The sequence below is a fragment of the Miniopterus natalensis genome, chromosome 3 (assembly GCF_054644295.1).
Source record: "Miniopterus natalensis isolate mMinNat1 chromosome 3, mMinNat1.hap1, whole genome shotgun sequence".
Taxonomy (NCBI): Eukaryota; Metazoa; Chordata; class Mammalia; order Chiroptera; family Miniopteridae; genus Miniopterus; species Miniopterus natalensis.
Genome location: NC_142083.1, coordinates 91151925 through 91175950, shown reverse-complemented (window position 1 = coordinate 91175950; position 24026 = coordinate 91151925). Strand labels below are relative to the sequence as shown.

The 24026-nt window shown below is 46.2% G+C and overlaps 1 protein-coding gene and 1 non-coding gene across 2 annotated transcripts in view; both read right to left on the bottom strand.

Moving 5' to 3' along the window:
* Positions 1–23056, bottom strand: part of LOC107538266 (ectonucleotide pyrophosphatase/phosphodiesterase family member 7-like) — a 31479-nt gene extending 8423 nt beyond the window's left edge. Inside the window, exons 1-2 of the mRNA XM_087815211.1 lie at positions 22807–23056; positions 7383–7528 (exon numbers count right to left, since the gene is read on the bottom strand). Coding sequence (XP_087671337.1) covers positions 7383–7528; positions 22807–23056 — 396 coding nt within the window. The remainder of the gene's footprint in view (positions 1–7382; positions 7529–22806) is intronic.
* Positions 3039–3145, bottom strand: LOC148093556 (U6 spliceosomal RNA). Its single transcript, XR_015714322.1, has one exon. It is a non-coding gene; the product is annotated as a U6 spliceosomal RNA (small nuclear RNA).
* Positions 23057–24026: the final 970 nt, after the last annotated feature.

The window sequence follows — 24026 nt, the reverse complement described above, 5'->3', positions numbered from 1 at the left end:
ACGAAGAGCACTGGGCAAACGGTATGGTCAGGTGAAGAGGGGCCAATGATCATTTCCTCTAGTTTCTGTCTCCTGCGGGTACTGAAGGTGAATCTGGAATGTGCCCGTACACCCCAGGGTTGGGGATGCAGAGGGAAGATGAGATTGAGGGCTTCAGCAATGGCAGAAATGGCTGTAGGATGGCGCATCGAGTTCCTTACAACGGAGGAATGAGCTGGGTCAGCTATGAAATGTGGCCCTGAGTCTTGCAAAGCCCCAGAGAGGCCTAGGATTGCTGCTTGACACTGAGACCCTTGTCAGTGGGGCTGGGCAACCTTCACCCCTCTATGTCAGGCCACGGGCAACTAAGCAGGGCAGCAAATGACAGCCAACAAGGAAAGAGTCATGACCTCCCTACACTCTGTCAGGGGAGGAGCTTATGTCTCTTTCCTCTCCTTGTCTTCGGAGAGTAAACCAGGGAAGGGTGTGTGTGTGTCTGAAAGAGTAGAGCACAGGCCATTCTCCTTCTACTCCAGGCTGCTGGGGCCACCAGGGGGTCTGTGGAGATGGAAGGGGACATCTGGGGAGGAGAGCTGTGACTTGAATTTGAGAAAAAGTTTCTACTGTGAGCAGAACTAAGTTTTCAGAAATGGGGCTGTTTTAACAACACAAGTGACTACAAATTCATGACAATATTCTTAAGTGATCTCCTCCCCAGCAGAAAGGTGGTTTTGGACAAAGCTTGGTAAAATAGTTAGGAAAAGAAAGTAATTTTCTGTATGCTCACCAATGTGTTAACAATGGGATGGACACATCTCACTCAGTAGGTTCTGTTTTTGCAAAGCAGCTTCTCAACCAGGAATGGGAACATAGTAGGTACTCAATAGATTTTTGGTTCAGTGAATGAATGGCCTGCTTATTTGGGGAGCAAGTAAGCTCCCCAAATTTCCTTCATCTCATCTAAACTATTACCTCGAGGGCTGTCCTCTGACACTCTGTGTATCGCCCAAGATTTGGATGTTCTGAAAATCACTCTCAAATTCATTCCCTTCAATAGAAACAAGGGATGGCTGTGGTGTGACTCTGTTTAATGGCCCCTGGGTTGTGACTATTTTGTCAACAAATGAGCAGAAAAGTACAACCAAGAGTAATGCCCAAACTTCCCAAGTACGTTTGGGAAGTAGGAAATCAATTTGGAAGTTGTAGGGGATGTTATTGGTGCCCCACCCAGATCCCCTTACTGGGCCAATGCACCCACACCCACTTCTGTGAGGGTAGCTGCTAATGACTCTCAGCTGCATCACTACCTGGAAAATTACCCTTATCCAAGTAGGCAAGTCCTGTCTCACTTGGGAAGGTGTCTCACACTGCTCCCCCGCCCCCAGCTGCCTGTGGCCATTGATTGACAGGACAAAAGACCAGCTCCCTGGACTCAGGATGGGATAACATTGGGGTTCAATTCATGCTCCAGAGCTCCCCATGGGGTCAGGATGAAGCTGGTGTCCAGCTGGGACCACCTCTCACTTAGCTCTTTCCCCTGCCCTGTCAGTTTCCTTACTCCCATCTCCTGACACCTCTCCCTCAGTGCGTTACATGCACTGAATCCCTGCCTCAGGCTCTGCTTTGGGGAAACTTGACCTCTTTTTGTTTTTTAAAATATGTTTTTATTGATTTCAGAGAGAAGAAGGGAGAGGGAGAGAGAAATAGAAACATCAGTGATGAGAGAGAGTCACTGATCGGCTGCCTCCTGCACGCCCCCTATTGGGGATAGAGCCCCCAACCCAGGCATGTGCCCTGACCGGGAATCAAACCATGACCTGGTTTGTAGGTTGACGCTCAACCACTGAGCCAGGGCAGCTGGGCATAAGATAGAGTCTTTTTAGAAAATGTTTAATTGGATTTATTGGGGTGACATCGGTTCATAAAACCCTACAGGTTTCTAGCATACAACTCAACAAAACATCATCTGCACACTACATCATGTGCCCATTGCCCAAAGCAAAGTCTCCTTCTGTCTTCATTTATCCCCTCTTTTCCCACCTCCACCCACCCCATCCCCCTTTCCCTCTGGCCATCGCCACACTGTTGTGTGTCTATGGGTTATGCATATATGTTTTTTTGCCGAATCCCTTCACCTTCTTTCATCCAGCTCCCCAGCCCCCCTCTCCTCTGACTGCTGTCCGTCTGTTCGGGGCAACCACACCCCTGCTCCTAAACATGTAAGGCTATAAATTTCCCTATAAATTCTTTAGCAGCCTCCCCAAAGTTCTTGGTGTATTTGAATTATCATTTTGTTTGAAGTATTTTCTAAATTTCTTTTAAAGTTGGAGATAAATGGTGATTAGCATTAGAGACGGTGAGGGAGGATCTCATACATTTGAAGGACTATCATAGCTGTTGCTTACGCTTCTCTCCTGCCAAGGAAGCAAACTACTTTTCTCCAAGCATGACTATAGGTAAAATATTCCCTGGAAATTGTTTCTCCGACCCATGTGTGAGCTCAAATTATGAGGCATAATTTCCGAATATTTGAAATTTTACTGGATTTCTGATTCTGATTGATTTACTACTTACTTGTGTATAATATAAAACATTGTATACTTTTGAACTCTTTTTTTAATGGTCTAGCATGTTGGTTATCTTGGTGAGTGTACCATAAGCACCTGATAAAATATACTGACTTTGTTGTTTATAGTGTCCTATCTGTATCAATTAGGCCAAGGCAGTTGAGAGTGATGCTCAACTCCTCTATGTTTTCTTAATTCTTTGATTAGTTGTGCTTTTTTTTTAAAAAAAATTATCTTTATTGTTGAAAGAATTACAGATGTCCCCTTTTTCCCCCCATTGATCCCTTTTACCTCAACCCCACCCCCTGTCCCAGGCCTTCACCACACTACTGTCTGTGTCCATGGGTTATACATTTATGCATATAAATTCTTTGGTTAATCCACCCCCCACCCCACCCCCCCTGCTTTTCCTCTGAGATTTGTTAGTCTGTTCCATGCTTCTTTGTCTCTGGATCTATTTTGTCCATCAGAAGATAGAGTCTTTTTTTTTTTTTAAGTACGGAAAGCTTCACGAATTTGCGTGACACCCTTGTGCAGGGGCCATGCTAATCTTCTCTGTATCATTCCAATTTTAGTACATGTGCTGCCGAAGTGAGCACAGAAGATAGAGTCCTAATACTAAATACTTTTCAGGCTCCAGGAGCTCTGCTGTCCATAGCTATAGGCAAAATATTACCCCTTCTGCCCTCCAGCATTCGCTTTCTAGTAGGTGATCCAGTTTTATTTTTTCTCAAGTGCTTCCCCCAACCTGAAATTATCTTGATTTGTTTACTTATTTGCTGTCATTTCTCTCCTCTAGAATGTGAGCTCAAGGAGATCAGGGACCATGTCTATCTTGTTGACCACACTTTTCCTGGGACCTAGAACAGGCCTGGCTCAGAGTAAGTGCTAACTTTTGATTAAATGCATGTTGAATGAATGCATGAATCATATCTTCTGATTAACTTATGGAAATAGTTACAGCATCTTATTTTGGGTTCTAGCATCTTATTTGTAACCTCCACAGGTAACACATTTCCTTTCTGATAATGGAAATTCTATGGTTGCTTTAACTTGCAAATCCTCTAATATTTATTTATTGCATTTCTGATTGGCAATCGACATAATTCTCAGTTTTTAGCGACGGTGCTTTGTTTAACTTACATGTTAATTGACTTTGCTCTGAAGTATGGCATTAACTGGAAGGATGACACTTCTAACATTTTGTAGAATGTCACCTGGCTGGCTGTTTTATTATTTAGAATAACTGACATTGATATTCCGAAGGACTTAGGCAGCTCTGCATATCCAGTTGAATTCCTGATGTTTGCATGTTAAATCTCAGATGTCCCCCACTTGAAATTGAATTGTTTTCCTGTGCTGCATTTTCAACACACACCTTCTTTAAAGATATTCCAAACTGTAGTCTTAGGAAACTGTGGTTTTTCTCATTTGGTCCCATACACGCACGCACACACTTGACTCTGTTTATTTGGGACCCATGATAATAAAAAGTGCTATTTTCAACAAATACTTCCGAGACATAATCTGAGCACTTAATTGGATGCAAAGGACTTGGTATTTACTATTCTACCCTTTAATTAGCATAATCAGTGTTTCCAGTAGCAATAGCAATTGGAAAATCGCTATTTTTATTAGCTTCATCATTTTCCCTTAGTGTAGTGTTGCATCAATGTGGCTATTACTTTTAGGTTGCTTTCTAAAAACAAGAGTTGGCACTTCTTACGGGGAAATCCTGACCATTGGGTTTTGTACAGACTCACCAAACTCTTTAGAACCAATAATTAGAGGAAAAGTTTCAGTACTGTTTTGCATTTTGTCTTGTCTCTTCCTTTCGGTGACAGAATTAATGTCACAAGGCACACCTTTTACGAAGGTCCTTGTGTTTTGTTGGGGACTATGTGTGGCTTAGGAAAAGGAGTTCGTTACTCGTCCCAGGGAATGATTGAGTGGAAAGAGGGACTCCATGTATTTGAAATTCACAAGTCGAAATTGGCTCTGGGTATTTTCATTGCCTTTCTGTGCTTAGGAGGAGTCACTGAGCAGAAAGCAGCTAGATGTTTAAGATTCTGTTTTCTCCCCTCCCACACCATTTGGAGGAGAGACTGTTATTCTTAGAGCCTTTATGATGCATAATAAAGACACAGTTGGGTCAATATTGGGATGCATTACCTTGCTATTCTAGGCAGATCCTGCTCACAGCTCTTCTAAGTTTGGACGCTATTGTCTAGGAGACCTGGCTTACACTGAGAACTGGAAAGCTGTAGCTGCCCTCCCCACCCTCTCCCCAGAGCCCCTCCTGGTAGTCACCTCCTGTGGTCCCGTTGCAGACTTTTGGCACCCATGAAGGTGTCACTCAGATCATCTTCTGCCGTCTCACTGCTTAGTATGCTCTACAGCCTCTCTGGAGAGAGGCGAGCGTGCCCCTAGGTTTTCACGGTATTCCTAAGTCTTGCAGCCATGGCTGCCTGCCTTTCTCTGAGAATGAGGACTGGGGAACCTGGTGAAATACCTCGGCCATTGATCATGCCCAGTTATTGGGGGCGCTCATCGAAAATCCGAGCCTGCTCCACACGGAGACTCTCGGTCTACACCCTGACGCTTAGCGAAGTCCTGCTGGAATGTGGGGGGCTTGTGGGCCGAGAGCAATGGACACAAAAGTGGTCAGGAATCCCGTCTTTTGCCCTCATCCGCCAGGGCATGTCCGTTCTCCTTTATCTCAAGGGACTCCGGGGGCGTTAGTGTCATCGAAGGAGGGACGTTTTAGTCGCATTAAAGGTTCATGTGTCAGCCCCCACAAAGCTCACTGGGAAGAGAAGAATGGATTTCCCAGTGATGGGTAAGGGGCAGGCCCCCTCCTCCAGCAGGAGTGCTGCTCCTGGGGCACCGGCCTGGGGCCGCAGGCTTGATCTGATTGCAGCGCTTTTCTGCCAGCTCCTCAGGGAGCTGGCGGAGGGCCTGTCCCATGGCAGGAGCTGCCAGTGGCAGAACTGAGATATACCAATTTGACATTCACTTGCTGAACAAGTGGGCATGTTGTCAGTTGCCTGGCCCTGCACCAGACCCTCTTTTTGCACAACCACTTATGAATTAAGCAAAGAGGAAAAAACACTCTGATGATGAATTGGACACAGGGAAACAAAGTCCTGCAAATAAATGGCAATGAGACAAGATCTGTGAATAAGAAAAATGACAGGAAAGGAGATGCTACCAGAGGCTCTGTGCCAGTGAATAAATACCATTCACTATTCAAAGGCCTTGGGCTTTGAATAGTGAATTAAAGAAGACTGGCCAGACCTTTCTAGCAGCTAGGCAAATAGAAGATTTACTATGAAATCGACGGCTAAATGTTTTGGCCCAGAAGTATGTCATGGTTAAGTGTTAAGAGTTGCTTAACCCAGGGTGAGTTTAAATTTCAGCCCTGCCTCTCACTGGTTTTGTGACTTTGAGAAGTTATGGCACTGCTCTGTGCCTCAATTTGCTCATCTGTTAAATGGGTATAACCACAGCACCCTCCTCAGGGTTGTTATACATTAATATATGTAAAGCACTTAAATCAGTGCCTGGCTCTTAGTGTTATGAGGATGATTTTCTTGTGAGGACAGAATTTATTTGCGTGGTCTATGCCTCAAAGTTGAAAAACCTGACAGAAGAGGAAAGAATTAAGGCCCAACATCTAGGGAAAAAAAATGAACCTGAGGCAGGATAGGATCACTGACCACCTACTGTGATTCTTCGAGAGAGAATTGTCCAATATGGTAGCCCCTAGCTACACATGGTATTTAGATTTAAATGGAAGTTAATGAAAGTTAAATACAATTAAAATTCAGTTCCTCAGGCTCACCAGCCATATTTCAAGGGCTCAGTAACCTACATGTGGCTAGTGGCTTCCATATAGGACAGTGTGCAATAGAACATGTCCATCATCGCTGAACGTTCCGCTGGATAGTTCTGGCCTAGAGCTATAGTGACCAGCTGAAGAAGTGCTAAAATAATTTGCCTCCATTCATTAGCATGACTGAAAGTTATTGAGCATTTAGATCTAAGCACCTTACAGGTATCATCTCAGTTAACCACCCCCATGCCCTATGAAGCCGGGGTTCTGCTACAGGAGTCTGAGTCCACGCACTGCATTCCGAGCTGTTGCATTGCTCCACCTTGCGATGTGACATGCTTAGTGTGGGCTTGGAGCACAGAGGCGAAGCCCAGGATAGCTTTGGAGCAAAGGCTGGTGTCTTGGGGAGGAAGAAAGAGGTCTTATTCTGAAGTGATGACTGGAAGCTCATTGACAAAATGCAAAGCTGGCAACAGGTTTTGGGGCTGGGAGTTGAACACACAGCTCTGATTTCTGCCTTTTCAAAGCAATAACGAATGGCCATTGGAATCCTTTCAAGTGAATGTTCTCATCAGAGCTTTTCATGGTCTGAATATGCATTAAATGGTCAACTTCATTCCTAAGGGCTTTCATGCCTAAGTCTGAGGAAAATGTATAAACAGATATTTATTAAAGAGCTGCTGGGTCCAGACTCTATGGTGAGCCCTGGAGGTACAATCATGATTAAGCCATTCCCTGCCCTGACTTGTCCATCCATAACAACTAAAACCTACTGAGCATTTCCTCTGTGCCCACTCCTTTTCACACATATCTCATTTAAACCTTACATAAAATCTATTAAATAAACACATCATCATGATCCCTGTTACACATTTAGGGAAACAGATGCTTAGAGAGGTTGAGTCACTTGCCCAACGTCACACAGCTTCTAGTCTCCACCCCACATGCCTTAGAATGAGAGGCAGCATCCCTGGAAGCCAGCCCAGGGTTTCTGACTGTACCTGTCTCTGGGCTGTGATCCAGAGGGGGAGAACACCATTGTCCCACCACTCAGTCTTGTTCTGTGTGGTCTTGAAGGAGTACTTCCAGCCTGTCTCAGTGTTAAACATCATGTTGTGAATGACTCCGTGATCTTCAATCCAACGACCTTAGGGATAAAGGAAGGAAGGTATGAGTTCTATGAACGGACGCTGCCAGGGGTATTAATGCAATCTTAAGACCACTTCCCCCAACGTCCTTCTGGTTGGCTTACGTCTTCTGATGGACTATGGCTCCAAGTGACCACTTCAGACTTGTTTTTTCTGGAGGGGCAAGCATTGGTAGCCACAAAGGAAGGGACAGTCACATCTCACACATGCCAGATTGGATCTGCTCCCTGGAACAGACCTCCCAGCCCAGGGGGAAACTGGTATTGGCTGTGGAAGTAATGAAGGAGGAAGGAAGGCAGGGCATAGGGAGGCCAGGTTCCTTGGGCGATGCTGCGTCCGAAAGCTAAGAGCCTGGGATTTCGACACTTCCTGTGGGACTCTTTTTCTTGTCTTCTGCTTGTGATGACCTGATTCAATATTGAACATCCAGTCGGACTGATTCTCAGAAAACCTCCCAGGGTTTCTCCTAGGACTCCCATGGTTATGCTGTTCAAGGGAACCAGAAGAATCAGGAAGGATTTCTAGACATAGGTGGGTGTAGACTTATTTCTTTCTACTTGAGGGAGGAAGGTGGATGTTGGGGAATGTGAGTAAGCTAGAGTGTTCCTGAAGACACAGGAATTGAACCGAGTATGCAAAGTCCCTGTGATCTGACATTGAACCAGGGAAAAGGGTTGTGTACATCAGGGGCAGACTGAGGGGAGAACTGAGCTCCTACTCCCCCTGCCTCCTGGAAGAGAAAGGCTCTGGATGATCCTACTGACTGTAATAAGATAGTGACAATTTCTTTATATCCAAGGTAAACCAAGGTAGGATATTCATGGTCATGGGAACAGGGAAGGGAAAAGCTCTCCACTGGGTCAGAGTCACCGCCAGGCTGATGGTGGGTAAAAAGGACCCTTCGGGTGGCCAAAGCTTTCAACTGGGAAGATGCAAAAAGAGTTGTTGCTGTAAAGCTTTAAACGGTTGTTTCCACCTCGTAGGTAGGCCAGCCAGCCAGCCAGCCAGCCACACGTGGGGTTCCTGGAAAGAATGTGTGCTGCTGCCAGGGGTTGGGACCTTGGAGTGTCAAGATTCTTGGTCAGGGCTCAAATCAGACTGTCGTTAGAGGAAGAGCTGTGACCTAGAGTCCACGAGAGTGGGCGCCAACCCCGACATGGCCTTTGAACTTGCTGTGTGAACTTGAACAAGCCCCTAACCCTCCTGGCCTTGCTGTGCCTGTGTAATAAGGTAGGTTCGTGTAATGAAATCATGGCACACATTTACCATGCCATGCGCCAACACCTCTCCCCAGTCGTTTAGAGACATTAATTCATGTAATTCTCCTAATAACCCTGCAAGTGCGTATTACTATAGTCCCCTTTACAGGAAACTGAGGCAACAGAGTTTGCTTAAGGTCATGCGGCAGAGCCAGGCTTTGAGCCTGGGAGGTTTGGTTATAACCCATGCGTTCTTGTTATTTTAATCAGGTAAAACTTACATAATTTAAAACTAACCGTTGACATTTTAAAGTGTACAATTCAGTGGCATTTTGGGCAGTTACAGTGTTGTGAAATAACCACCTCTCTCTAGTTCCGAAATATTGTCATCACCCCAAAAGGAGGCCCTGTATTTGTTAGTAATTATCCTCCCTCCCTTCCCCCTTCTCCTTTCCCCCTGTTGGCCGCTAATCTTTCTGTCTCTGTGGGTTTGTCTCTTCTGGACATTTCATAGACATGAAGTCATACACTGTGGACTTTTTGTGTCTGGTTTCTTTTACTGAACACAATGTTTCATCCGCTCCATAGTGTGTGGCTGTACTTTATCCCGTTTTATTGCTGAATGATATTCTGTGCCTGGATAGACCAGAATTTGTTTGTCCATTCATCAATTGATGGACATTTGGGTTATATCCATTTTTATTTATTTTTTGTCTACTGTGAATAATGCTGCTATGGACATTCATGCACAGGTATCTCTGCGAGTCCCTGCTTTTAGTTCTTTTGAGACTAGAATTGCTGGGTCATATGGTAACTCTCCGTTTAAGTTTTTGAGGAACTGCCAAACTGTTTCCACAGTGGCTGCACCATTTTACATTACCCACCAGCAATGTACAAGCGTTCCAGTTTCTCCACATCCTCGCCAACACTTGCTTATTTTTTTTTTTAAATGCCAACCTAGTGGGTGTGAAGTGGTGTCTCATTGTGCTTTTGACTTGCATTCCTCAATGCCTGATGCTGTTGGACATCTATAGCCAGTGCTTTTGACCTCTCTGCTGTATTGTCTCTCAGGAGTGGGGGTTGAAAACCTCGAGTGGGAGCGCTTTGTTACTGGGAGGTAGAGGTCATAATGGGCAAGTACCTTTCGGCGTCATAAGTGAATTATGGAAGGCTTCTGAAATCTACAGTGAGCCGTCTTCTTGTTACAGCGCCTGAGCTTTCTCTTGGCTGAGCCACACCTCACTCCAGCAGATGAAATGGAAGCACAGAGATAATTCACCCAGGGAGCGACTCTACTGTGCCTTTTTTTTTTTTAACCTGCATTGTCTTGGATTCTGTTCTATCTTCCTGTCCAGTACAAAACAAATGACCCTGGGCTTACAAACACCTGCTGTTTCACCTATTGTAGCGTTTCTCTATGGCATTTTCTACCACCAGCATTAGACTCAATCGAGTTGCTTGTTTAAACACAGATTCCCTGGTCCCCATTCTAGCCCTTGCTGAATGCTCACCTCTGGTGTGGGGTCTGGGAGCCTGCATTTTAACAAGCTCTCCAGGTGGTTTTAGTGCCCACTGACTCGTCGGAACTACTAGTTCAGGGCCTGTTAGTCATTCACACAAACATGTTAGTCATTGATGTACATGCATTAATTCTATCATATGTCCCATTACTGAGGAAGCAGGGAGGGCAGGTAAGCCATCAAAACCTGGCTCACTCCTGTATCTGGAAAACTTGGGGGTCCAGAGCCACTGGGAGGACTTAGGAGAAGCGATGGGAGAAAGCAAAAGATGCCATGGACAGAAAAACCTCCCCCTTCTGTACCTTAAGGATGCTGCTTGCATGCCCTGAGACCCAGAGGTCAATTATAATTTCAGTTAAGTAGACTAGCCTGAGAACCAATCATAGAATCCATTTTCCCCTCAAAGCGATGTTACTCAAGTTTCAAACAACCAAGCTAAAATGAGCTCAGGGAGCATGACCCTTCCATTCTGCAGCATGGCTAGTCTCAGTAATTGCACAAAGAGAACCATCTCTGTGGTATTTGGGCTATTTCCACCCTGACACTTAAAGGCATGTTCTAAATCCAGCCAGCGGCTGGGGACCACTAATGACCCAGCAGAGGTTTCCACTGCCCCGTTGATTCCTCCTTCCTGCTGCTCAGGCCTCTTTATCCCGGTCAAGGGCCAGTTCTGGAATGTGGGCGAAACATGACAGAGGAGAGGAAAGCTGAGAAACAAACAGCGGGAGGGAGCAGCCTTCACATTTTACTTAAACAGCATTTTCTACTCTGGAGACAACCAGGGACTCGGCTGGAAAAACTACGCGAAGGGTGCACTGTTGGTTGTGCCTGGAGTTCCCGAAGCTGCAAGGAGGGGGTTTCACTCGGGTCAGGAGACGCTTCCCTCCCTGCAGTACAATGCTGCACAGGGGGGCTGGACTGGAGAAGGTTCCTGTTGGCTCTTGTCAACCCTCACTCTCACTCTGGGCCTCAGTTTCCCTTTTTTTAAATTTATTTTTTATTTTTTTAAATATACCTTTATTGATTTCAGAGAGAGGAGGGGAGAGGGAGAGAGAGAGAGAAACACCAATGATGAGAGTCATTGATCAGCTGCCTCCTGCATGTGCCCTGACCGGGAATCGAACCGTGATCTCCTGGATCCTAGGTCGATGCTCAACCACTGAGCCACGCCCGGCCGGGCCCTCAGTTTCCCTTTTTGAAAAACAAGCCAGGTTAATGATTTTCCAGGGCCTTTCTGGCTCTGTCATACGGAGAGCCTGTCATTTGTGTCATTTCGATGTCTAGGGATGTGGGTAATTATGCAAGTTAAACAGGAAGGAGGATGAGCTCTCCCTGTGAGTGAGATTCCTGCTGCTTGCTAATTTTGCTTTAATCAGGGTACAGTGCAGACTCCCACACCGTATCAGTTATGCCAGAGTGTTGGTAAATTCACCCCGCTGAGCATTTCAGGTCTGGGAACAAACCCGGATAGATCCAACTCCTTTTTTTGGTTCTCAGGGACCCACATTTATTTCTCAAACTTGCAGAGTGAATTTAGGAAACCATGAAGTCCAGAGTTTGGTTCAACTTTTCCTTTCTCCTTCCCTTTCTCAAATATTTTGAGCCAAGTACTATCCTAGATTGTCTCATGGTATTTACAGCGAGGGGGCAGGGGAGAGAGTTAAAAACAGAAAAAGTATGTTCTGGAGTGCCTGCAGTGCTCACAGGTACTTTCTCTTACAATCCTCCTACTCATAAATCCTGCTGAAAGGCAGGTTTCTAGGCACTATATTTGTACCAAGTGACGTCTCCTTTCTATATTCAGTTGGTTGGTCTGAAACCCAATTCTCCCTCTCTCTCTCAAGACTTGAACCTAGAGACACAGTACCTCATGAGCTGGTGGTGGGCTCTGCTGTCTATCATGCTTGACCATGAGCAAAAAGAGAAAGAGGGTTGTGAGTGAGAGAAGCAGAGATAAGAAAATCCATGGGGCTGATAAAAAAGACCTCTAGGCTTCTGAGAGCCAGAAAGAGGAAGTTTCCATTCTCTGCCTCTAATTTGGTTCTTATATCGGTGAGTTTGCTCATTAGAGCCTTGCAGTGCAGCCCTTCCCCTTGAGCTAGCATGAAAGGATTTCTGTTTCTTATAACCATTTTTCTCCGACACGGCTGTGAATAGGGAGGTGCCTCATTTAATTTCGTATCTCCCTGGCACAAAGCATAGGGCTTTTTACCCTTAGTAGGCATTCAACGGATGTTTGTTAAATTTTAAAAAAATGTATGTTTTTATTGATTTGAGAGAGAGAGGAAGGAGGGGAGAGAGAAACATTGATTATTGGCTGCCTCCTGCACGCCCCCTACTGGGGATCGAGCCCGAAACCCAGGCATGTGCCCTGACAGGTAATTGAACCCATGACCTCTTGGTGTGCGGGACGGCGCTCAACCAGCCACAAGCCAGGGCCAGATGTTTATCGAATTGAATAAACTCCCTCCAACTCCCCTGCCCCATTTGTAGATGGCCAGGTACAATCTGAACAAATAGAAAGCAGAACTTTATTTAGTCCAAAGTCAATTTGGGAAAAAATACTTTACTGGGACTAAAATAAACCATACTATAATTTAATAATTATATAATTATTAAATTATTATAATTTAATAACTCAGTAAGAGCCACCCCACCCCCCAACATTTCCTCAGCTTCTACCTGTTTTCAGGTGAAACAGTATATATATTTGCAAATAGTCCATTTGGGCATCGACACACTTTCATGCATTTACTTACTTAACAAAAATTTGAGGACTTACTATGTGTCACTTACTAATTCCTTTGAATTAATCTACCATATAAGCTATAAACATATCTTCATTCTCCTTCTGATTTGTGAGGTCCAGTGCTTTATTAGTTCACATTCCCAAAACCAAAGAAGAAAACGTCTTATTTACCAGCTAGTAGGAAATCAGCGAGGAAGAACAGCTGCCAAATCAAGCCAACCAACCACCTTCAATCAACCCAGTGCTCCAATCTCGAGCAGACAAGCTCGTTCAGAACCACAGCTGAGACACTGATGGAAAAAGCTCACATTGGGGCTCAAAACCACATTCACCCCAAGTCTACAACCCTGGGTGCCACCCATTGATAACTAAAGTATTGAAATGAGAATAGGTGTCCCAGTGCACCCATCAAATTTAACACCTTATCAAGTCGTGCTATAGAAATGAGGCTTGATTCCGTAGCTAGCACCAGATGACGGCAGCCCCTTTCTAAATGGAGAAAATAAAACCCTAGTACACCCATTTTACTAAGCTGTGCTTGCTCATGTGTAGATGCAAATGAGAAATGCTGCTGCTGCTGCTTCTTTCTGACATTGCTTTTTAATTATGGCCATCAATAAATAGCTTTATCCTTGAACAAGACTTGAGCATGGCTCTAAGGCAGAGGCATGACTCCTTAGGAGCAAGGCCAGCAGAGGGGGATTTTTCTCACCCCTACCTTTTCTTCTGATCTGCTGTCAGAAACAGAAATGCTCTCCCTTCAAGGAGCTGGAAGCAGGTGCGCTGTCCTTGAGTTCTGTCTGGGAACCCTATTGGCACACAGTTCTACCTTTGGCCTGACTTACTGATCACTGTCACAGAGACAGAATCTGTCCTTGCTTCTGCATTTTCCCTCACTTCACTTTTTCCTTTCACCGTTGTAGTGGGCCCTTTCCCTCCAAAGATATGACCATACTCTTATCCCCAGAATCTGTGAATGTTACCTTATTTGGAAACAAGGACTTTGCAGAAGGAATTAAGTTAAGGATCTTGAGATGAGATCATCTTACATTGTCTGTATGGGCTCTAAATTTAAAGATAAGTTTCCTTATAAAAAGCAGAAGAGGAGAGGACACAGACAGGAAGAGGCAATGTGACCAGAAGGCAGAGCCTGGAGTGATGCTACCACAAGCCAAGGAATGCTGACAGCCACCAGAAGGGGCGAGGGAGGATTATCTCCTAGAACCTCTGGAGGGAGCACAGCCCTGCTGGCACTTTGATTTCTGGCCTTTAGACATTTGTTGCTTTAGGCCACTAGTTGACGGTATTTTGTTAAAGCAGCCACAGGAAACTAATACACTCGTGCTGTGAGTCTCAAGTGGTTCCAGCCCCTCCTCTCACTCAAGGCCTTGGAATCCAGAGCAGTCAAGACTTTCTGCTTGGTTGCCATGGTGTTTTGGACTGACCCTCTTGAATGATCCTTGGACCCTTAGTATCAGCATCACCTTGGAGCTTGGTAGAAATGCGGACTCTCAGGCCCCAACCCACACCCACTGAACCAGAATCTGCGTTGTAACCAGATCCTCAAAGGTTCATATACACGTTCAGATTAGGTAGCACTAGTAGGAAAGACTCTGAGGTGGTGATTAGATTTTGTCTCCGTTTGTAAGAATTCTAGTTTCTTCAAGTTAAGTCTGTTAGATACGGCGTGGAGGTTACGTAGAAACCAAACCAAACCAAACTCTGGTATTAGAAATGCATACTGATGTATTATGGATGCAATGACATGATGTCTGGCATTTGCTTTAAAATATTCCAGAAAGGAAGGGAAGAAGGAAGGAAGGAAGGAAGGAAGGAAGGAAGGAAGGAAGGAAGGAAGGAAGGAAGGAAGGAAGGAAGGAAGGGAGGAAGGAGCATTGGGTGGGGATAAAGGAAATGGAACTAGGTTGGCAAAATATGGACAAATTCTTGCAGCTTGGTGCTGGGTACATGGTGGTTCATTGTGCAATTTTCTCTGCTTTTTTCTGCAGAAATTTCCATACTGAAAAGTTAGGAGATACCCTGGCTTCCCAGTCTTCTTTATTTTCAATTTTTTTTTCATGATTCCATTTTTTTTCTCCCTTTGTGGGAATGCCTGTTGTTAGAGGGACATCTTTTGTCTCAATCTGTGGTTTCTTTCCTCTTTTTGCCTGTGTTTTGGGCTTTGTTGACTTCCAGGACTTTTTTAGCGAGGAGCTGTTGCTGGGGGAGCAGGATGGTTGGTGATTAAGGTTTACAGTATCTTCTAACTATGTTTCCAACAACATCTGCTGGGTTTGTATTGTTACTGGCAGCAGGAATTTAATTTCCTTTCTCTTTTCCTACCTTCCCTACCTCTTGCAGACTTTTTTCCCCTAGACTTTTTCCCGCTAGATTGTCATAGTGTGACCTTCGGCTCCCTGATTTACATGTGATTTGCATATTATACATCTAGTCCAGGAGTTCTCAGCTAGGTGCTGATCCCCCCTCCCCCCCACCAAGAAACATTTGACAATGTCTGGAGCCAGTTTTGGTTGTCACAATTGGGAGAAGGATGCTGCTGGCATCTAGTAGGTAGAGGCCAGGGATGCTGCTAAATACTCTATAATGCACAGGACAGCCCCACCAGGACAAAGGATGATCTGGCCCAAAATGTCAGTAGCGCCGAGGTTGATAAACTCTGATTTAGTCCTAAAGATCATGCAGGTACATTTGGCCCCATTCCCTTTGCTCCTGTCTCATGTAGGAGAGGTAGGCTCATGACTGATTATATCTGTGGGAAATTTTTACCTTCTATAGGTTGATTTTGGGATGGAATGTAAGTGACTGATCATTTGTGCAAGTTGTACCCTGCACACCTCCAGGGGGCACCACCCACATGTTATGCACGAAAGCAACCCCCCAGAATTGTGCTGTACACAATCTACATGGCTGTAAGTGCTGGCTCTGGTTTTGGGGTTGCCCTGGGGCTGGATTCAGAACTGGGAGAGACTTAATTTCTGGCCAGCAGGGGCCCTGAGGCTACCATCAAGTGTCCTTTCAAGGAAGGAGAAATGTTGAACAGAGAGGACCTTACTTTTATTATTCTTGACCATAGTCTAATTACGGGGCATCTCATTTTTACCCCAGGGCCATATCCATTTGACTAGATCTAAAATTGTCAAATTATGATATCATGGCTTATGCTTTTGATAGATTTTGTCTGAAACATAGTGGTGATAGCTTCTTAATTTCAGCCGGTTCCTTGGGGGAGAAAATATATTTACGGTGCTGCCATAAGACTTCCTATCCACCCACCACTTGCTTGGCAGGATTTCCTTAGTTTCAACAGCATAGCTTATCTTACTGGTCCTCAATCATTTTGCAATAAAAACTGAGATTGCAAAAATGTTCATTGTCATTACTAGTGATGGAGCAGTAAGTACAGGCTTCTCAAGAGAGAGAGGGAATTGGGTGATTGCAACTAGCAGAATGAGCTCCTAGCCCTCAGAGAATGGTGCTTCGTTTTGGTGATATCTGAGGGGAATTACGACAGAGTTCAGGGAGGCCGAGGGACGGTGCTGGGAGGAGGCTGCTTTCATATGTGATCACCGAATGCATGCCCTGTGGGTAGCTCCATAGACAGAGGTGTGATTTCTTGGGACTGAGTACTGTTCGCTGGACTGCAACCCCCCATCTCTGCACTGTTGGGCCTGGGCTGGGGTGGTGGGCTTCTGTTATTTCTGCCAGTCCCTCTTCCTTTGCTCTTCCCTCTGATAATAGTCCCAGATTTTCCACTGGGGACCCACCAGCCCATCACTCACACTTTGTGTGGGGCTTGCCACCCCCACTCTGACCTGGGGATGGGCATGTGGTCCCCCCTTGGGTGTTCAGCATCATTCCAACCCCCCTGGCTACAGCAATTGGTTTTGAGAAGCAGATTGGCCCAGTGAGAGTCATCTTGGGAATTTTATGGTCTCTCTTAGGAAAAAGAGAGAGATACATTAATTTTGATGACATCATTTGAGGACCTGGATGTAGCCATACCTGAAGCTATCAGTGAATTATGTGCTATACGATTCTTATGAGTTGAATTGTGTTCCTTGGAAAAGATATGTTGAAATCCTGAACCCCAGGGCCCCAGAATGTGAGCTTATGTGGAAATAGGGTCTTTGCAGAGATGAAGTCATACCGGAGCTGGGTGGGCCTCTAAAATCCAAATGACTGGTGTCTTTATAAGAAGACAGCCATGAGAAGACAGAGACAGGGAGAACGCCACGAATTGCATGGAGGATTGTAGTGATGCGTCTACAGGCCGAGGAACACCAGAGATTGCTTGTGAACCTCAGGGGGCTAAGAAGAGACAAAGAAGGATTCCCTACAGTTTCTTAGAGAGCATGGCTCTAATGACACTTTAATTTCAGACTTCTGTCCTCAAGAACTGCTAGACAATAAGCTTCTGTTGTTTTAAGCCACCCGCTTGTGGTGTTTTGTTACGGGAGCCCTAGGAAATAAACGTGAGCGATTTCAGATTAATAATCTTCTCTCTCCTCCTCTTCTTTCTCTTCTTTCTTTTCTTCAACCCTCCCCCCACCCCCCCATATTCATCTTCATCATTTTAACCTAAGCAACAGAAAGGGTGTAATACGGACATGGTGACACACTGGGGTGATGTGGGCAGTCCAGCCTCTATGGTCACTCATTGCTCCTCTTGCATTGATCTCTGGGGCTCAGAGGTTAGACCATAATTCTGGGGGCTTTCTGGAGCTCCACTCTGGGGTACCATCTCCTGTTGCCTTTAAACAAAAGAATGATGCTCACCCCCTGGTTATCTGAGCCCCATCAAGGATCTATTAGAGGTGGACCAAATTCCAGATGGCCCCCAAGATTCCTGAACCCCCCTATACATGCCTTGTTTAATTCGCTCCCCTTGCACATGGGTGTTACCTGTGGCTTGCTTCCAACCACTATTATGTGGAAATGTTGAAGGGGTTTTGCAGATGTAACTGAGGCCCCTAATCAGTTCACTTTGAGCTAATCAAAAGGGAAATTATTCAAGGTGGGCCTGACTTAATCAGGTGAACTCTCAAAAGAGGGTCTAGAGGAGAGAGATGCTTTCCTGCCGGCCTTGAGGAAGCAAGCTGCGATGAGTTCTAAGCTGCAAGGAAATGACTTCTTCCAAAAACCATGTGAGCTTGGGAGAAGACCGCAGCCTGGCTGGTACCTTGATTGCGGCCTTGTGTGACCCTGAGCGGAATACCTAACTCCGTCATGCTCAGACTCCTGACCTACGGAAACTGAGAGGCAATAAATGGGTATTGTTCATGGTATTTTGTTACGCAGCCACAGAAAACTAATACATCTTTCTGTCTTAAGGAACTTCCAGCTGCTGTGGCCAAGCCCTGCTCTGTGTGTGTGTGTGTGCATGTGTGTGTGTGTGGCATGGGGGTGGGAGGATGGGGCCTGGTTGGAAGAACACTATCTTGGAGGAAGTCATGTCCCATCCAATGAGGGAGGGGAGGAGCTCGATGAACATGCAGGCCTGCCCAGTGCCCAGCCTTGGGGAGCTGGAGGGAGACTGTCACCCCACAGCCAGGTCTTGCTGCACTCGGAAGCCTTGATCCGAGACAGAGGCCCTGCTTCCCCCTCTTGCAGGTGGTCCTGGGGGCAGACACTTGGAGGAGAAACACACATTCTTTACAAGGATGCAAAAGGTTTTCTCGAATGGAAAGATGATCAGGGCGCTATTTTGAATAACCGGTTAAAGAAAACTGTCTCTCCCTTAGCCTTTTCCTCATTCAGACGGCAGGACTTCTGCCCTCCATCCTCCAAGGGAAGGATCCGCGTGACAACTTGTAGAAAGCAGAGGCTCCTCTGGCTTTGGAGTTTCACAAGCTTGGCTCCTTATGGGGGCCACAGGGAGCTGGGGTGCAGAGAAAGGTTTGAGGGGACACAACTCCCAGCTTGATGCCCTCAGCTGTTGAAGAAAGGAAGCAGAGGCGGGAGGATCCCTGGGAAAGTGGCTCTTGGCCCTTCTCCCTGGTGGAATTACAAGGAAACAGAAGCAAACCCCTCAAAAGGTCTGTGGGATCTGGGAGCAGAGGGGACGTGAGCCTGTGCGGTGGGACAAGCTCTGGAAAGATAGCAGGACCCTGGAGACACATAAGCGTCTAGTTGCCACTGTCCCCGCTGCCTGGCCCAAAGGAGATACTGAAACAATAATCGTCGAATAAAGGCATATAGCAGGAGCACTTTAAAAAACTTCTCAGGACACCGTCTTCACCAGCAGCAGGGACGCTGATGAGGGTCATGTGATCCTGGCTCCAGCGAAGGCTGAGATATCTGCACACCTGGCAGCCTCAAATCACGAAGAGGCCCTGCTGCTCAGATGTGGACTCTGCCCCGGGTGGCCCAGGGTTCTGACTTTGGGTGGCCAAGTCAGCTATGTTTCAGGGGGACTTGCTCCTGGGCCCTGTGCCTGGGGCATGGCCTCTCCAGCCTTGTCCCCTGCCTGGCACCACCTGGCCCTGGTTCCTTGGACTCTGTCTAGGACACTGGAAGGGATGGCCATGTAGGTCCTCGGACCTGAGCCCTCGTTGGAGCTGTGCCATCCTTCGCCGCTGAGATGTGAAGGGATGGAGCAGGGCACCTCGTCATCACCTCTCTCCAGTGTTAAATTGCCCAGAGATGTTCCTAAGATCACCAGTGAGTTAGTCGCTGGGCCAAGAGAGCATCTTTTATCATAGTTTGTGTCAGGCCGACCCCCTGGAATCTCATGAGGTCTTTGGGAGCTGGCAGCACCAATTTTCATCCATTATTTTTCCTATTACAGATGATTCTTTTCCACGTTGGAGTCAGACAGAGGTTGGCTTGAGCCCAGCTCATGACAATGAATACCAATGGTTTTGCTGGGTCCAGGTTGCCTCTCTTGCATTAATACAACGTATTCAGCATATATGCACATTGCCTGGAAGCTCTGAGGATGGATGGCATTCAGAGGGGTTTGGAAGGATTACTTAATTAAATCAAAGATGTCAGAGGGCTGGAGTCATGCTGGAGGGCAGGGATTGAAGATCCCTTGTCTGAACTGTTCAGGGCTGAGTTCGAATCCTGATCCTGCCCCAGGGAAGATCTGTATATTTGGTGAGCTTCGGATATGTCACCTGTAAAGAGGGTAACTGTCCTGACCTCATATCACTGTTATAAGAATTGAAGGACATGATGACCATGCTACCCGCTGGGCATTTTCATAAGGGAGGTACTGGGCTCAACTACTCAAGGCAGTGTTTTTTTAGCTGGGGGCATTGAGCAACGTCTGGAGACATTTCTGGTTGTCACAGTGGGAGGAGGGAATGCTCTTGGCATCTAGTGGGTGAGCCTGCACAATATGCCATAGCGCACAGGGCAGCCCCACCACAGAACAACCTGGTCCCAAACACCAAAGGAGAAGCCTGTTTCAAAACTGAAGCAGAGTGAATCCTGCTCAATACATGGAAGGCCGGGTTATAAATAAGGGGGATGCAAGAACATGCTTTTTCCACAATGGGTGAATTAAAAAGATCTTTCTGTGTTATAGCACTTTATTTTTTATAGTCAATATGTTCACATGGTCCAAGATCTAAAAGGTACACAGGGCATACAGTCTAAAGTCTCCCTCCCACCCCTCCCCTTCCCTGGAGCAACCAGTGTTACCAGTTTCACTTATTCATCCAGAGATCCTCTAAGCATCTAGAAGCAATTGTATGTGCATATGCCCACATATGTATTACACACACACATATATGCAGGCTACACACATTCTTTGCATCTCGCTTTTCTTACTTAGCCCATCTCGGAGACAGCTTCTTACTGGGCACCAAGACCTTCCTAATTTTTTTTTTTAAGGGTGACAGAGTGGGCCATTCTATGGATATACTTCATTTAGCCACTTCCCTCTGGATATTTTCTTTGTGGCTACAGACACTAATGCAACAAATAACTTTGTAAGTACATGGTTTTCCACCACACAGATACATATATCTGTAGGATAAAGTCCTATGAGTGCTAGTGCCAAGTGAGAAAGTTCCTGCATCCATGATTGTGTTGGAAGTTGCCAAATTACCCTCCACTGGGGCTGTTCCATTTCCATTCTCCCCTGGCAGGGAACGTAGGAGAGGAGTTGGGGTTATTCTTTAATTTAAAAAATTTGCTCTCAGTGTTTATATCTTCTGTGTGAACATATTTAGCCCTCTGGGAATAAGTAAATAGTAGGCGAGCCTTATAACACTATGTGCCCCTTGGATTCTCAGTGTCCAGGGACCCAGCATCTGCCTGCGGGAGACCTTTTACACGCTATGAAGTTAAAGCTAGCCATGAAACGGCATTTGCTTTCTCCAGGAAAGGGCTATTTAGTTCTTGCTTCCTGGTGCTAACAGTTCCCAAATGACTAGCCTCTCAAAGAGTTTACATGTAGGAAAATCTCTCAGCAAGTCTCCCTCTGAGTGGTTGTTCAGCTTTATTTTTTAAGTTTCTGATTTGAGGGCTCTTCTCCCTCAAAAATGGCATCAGCTGTTTACATGTCATTTCAGAGATTCCTTGAGCTGCCCTTGGACCCCCAGGGAGTGGCTTTCAGGATACGGGTGAGGCTCTTGCTGCTGGGCACCCCTCCCTGCCCTGAGAGAGAGAGGTCTGGGGATTCCCAGCTCAGAACTGGGCACAACCAGTTCTGTGTGGCATCCTGGTTCTAGGCCTGGCTTCTTCCCTGCTTCCTGGCCGAGTGACTGGGCAGTTACTCAACTTTAGTTTTCCCATGTGTGGAATGGGGACAGCATTGCTTTGCAATATTGCATTAGAGATACAAAAGCAAAGCACCTAGCACAGTACCCCGACATCAAGCTATGGAATGGAAGCTATTGTTATTCTTGTTATATGGAGTCCTTTGCAATGGGGATTCTGGAGCAACCATGTTCCTTCTTGTCACAGAGACCTCACACATGCTGTTCCTTCTGCGTAGAACGCTTTTCCTTCCTCTTGTCACTCAAGGCCTCTATCACTTGCAGGGCAACGGCCCCAACTCAGAGATCCCTTTTTCTGCCTCTCCAGTTTCAAATCAACTCACTCTGGCCACCTTCTCCTGGAGAAACTCTCGTCTTTCCTCTTGGTGCCTCTCTGAGTTGGAATGAGATCTTTTAGTGTGTGTGCTTGTCTGAGGTCTATCTGTCCCAGTGGACTACATGCTGCAGGTGAGCTAGGGAGACCAGCACGGGCAAGGGCCCTGAGGCAGGTGGGGCTGAGTGGAGGCACCAGTAGGAGGCCTTTGTGATATGCAGGGAAGCACTGGAGGGGAAGAGAGATGTGAGAGGCCAGTAGAGGCCCGAGGCCAGGCTGTGGGGAACTTCTGGGCCAAGGAAAGACAAAATTTGCATTTTCTCCAAGAGCATTGGTGTCCCTTTAACTAACAAATACTAAGCAGGGGAGTTGCCTGATCTGAGTTCTCTCAACTTATTTTTATAAAATTCTTTTCATGATTTACTTTTAGAAAAGATCACCAGCCACTGTGTGAAAGGCACAGGGGTGGGGGGCGGGGGGGCCTGGGAGCACAGAGATCCCTTAGGAGGCTGCCACCCTAGCCCTGATTCTGCCTGGAGGCCAGGGCTCATAGCCCACGGGGTTCTAGGAACAGCCCTGGGATCCCAGGCTTTTCTAAGTTAGTGCTTCTTCCAGGGGGTGACCCCAAGTTGCATGAGCTGCCTCAGCCTCTCCAGAGCCGAGCCAGAATGGGTTCCCCCTCCGGGAACGACAGAGGCCGGGGCCGCCCACCAGCGCCTGTGGACTGGCTGCAGGGAGGCGCTTACCTGAGATGGTGGTGAAGTGGGACGGGGAGGTCATCGTCACGAAGGGTGGGGTGAGGTACTTGGCCTTCACCCCCTCCCGGGCCAGCCGGTCCATGTTGGGGGTGTCCACATCCTGGTCGTAGTTCCAGCGGAAGCCGTCGAAGGAGACCAGCAGCAGCTTGTTGAAGCTTTTCCCCCCGGAGACGGGGTGGCCGCTGGCCCAGCCCAGGAAGATGGGCAGCAACAGCCCGAGGACCCCGAGCCCGGTCATGCTGCGAGCGCCTCAGTGCACGCAGCGCACAGCCCGGGCGCTCTCCCGTTTTCTCCCTTTTTTATCTGCGGTTGGACAAAGTCCACATTGATAAATCTGCCCCAGCTCCGCCGAGGATCAGAATACCCGGAGTGTGGCATGTTTTCCCTGATGAAAAAGTTCTGGAAGTGGATAGCGGTGATGTTTGCACAACATTGAGAATGCACTAATGCCACTGAATTGTGCACTTAAAAATGGTAAATTTTATGTTATTTGTATTTTACCTCGATAAGAAAAGTCAAATCATGTGAAGTATTTTGGACTCTTCTACTAATTTCACTGTGGTCAAGATTTGGGGAACAAATTAGATTGATGCTTTCTTTTGCCCAGTGGATCCTGTTTTTATAGGAACGACAAATGATTGTTCATTATGATTATGGAAACAGCCAGCATGGATTAAGTGCCCAGGAGGGCTGGGCACTGTATATACATCATCTATCCCATTTAATTATTATTTTTTAAATCTTAGGAAGGTTATTCGTTGAAAATTCCCCATAAGAATTAAAAAAAATTATTGTGGTCAAATACACATAAGATAAATTTTGATATTTTAACCACTTGCAAGTGTACAGATTCAGTAATATTTAGTACATTCACTGTGTTGTGCAACCATTGCCACTATCTAGTTTCAGAATATTCTCACCATCCCAAAAGGAAACACTATACCCATCAACAGTCATTCCTCATTCCTCTCTCCTCTAGACTCCAGAAACCACTAATCTGCTTTCTATCTCTTCAGATTTATCTATTCTGGACATTTTATGTAAGTGGAATTATACAATAATGCAGTCTTTGGTGACTGGCTTTTTTCACTGAGCATAATGCTTTCAAGGCTCATCCACATTGTAGCATGAATCAGTGCTTCATTTCTTTTTATGGCTGAATAATATTCCATTGTATGGATATTTTACATTTTATATACCTATTTACC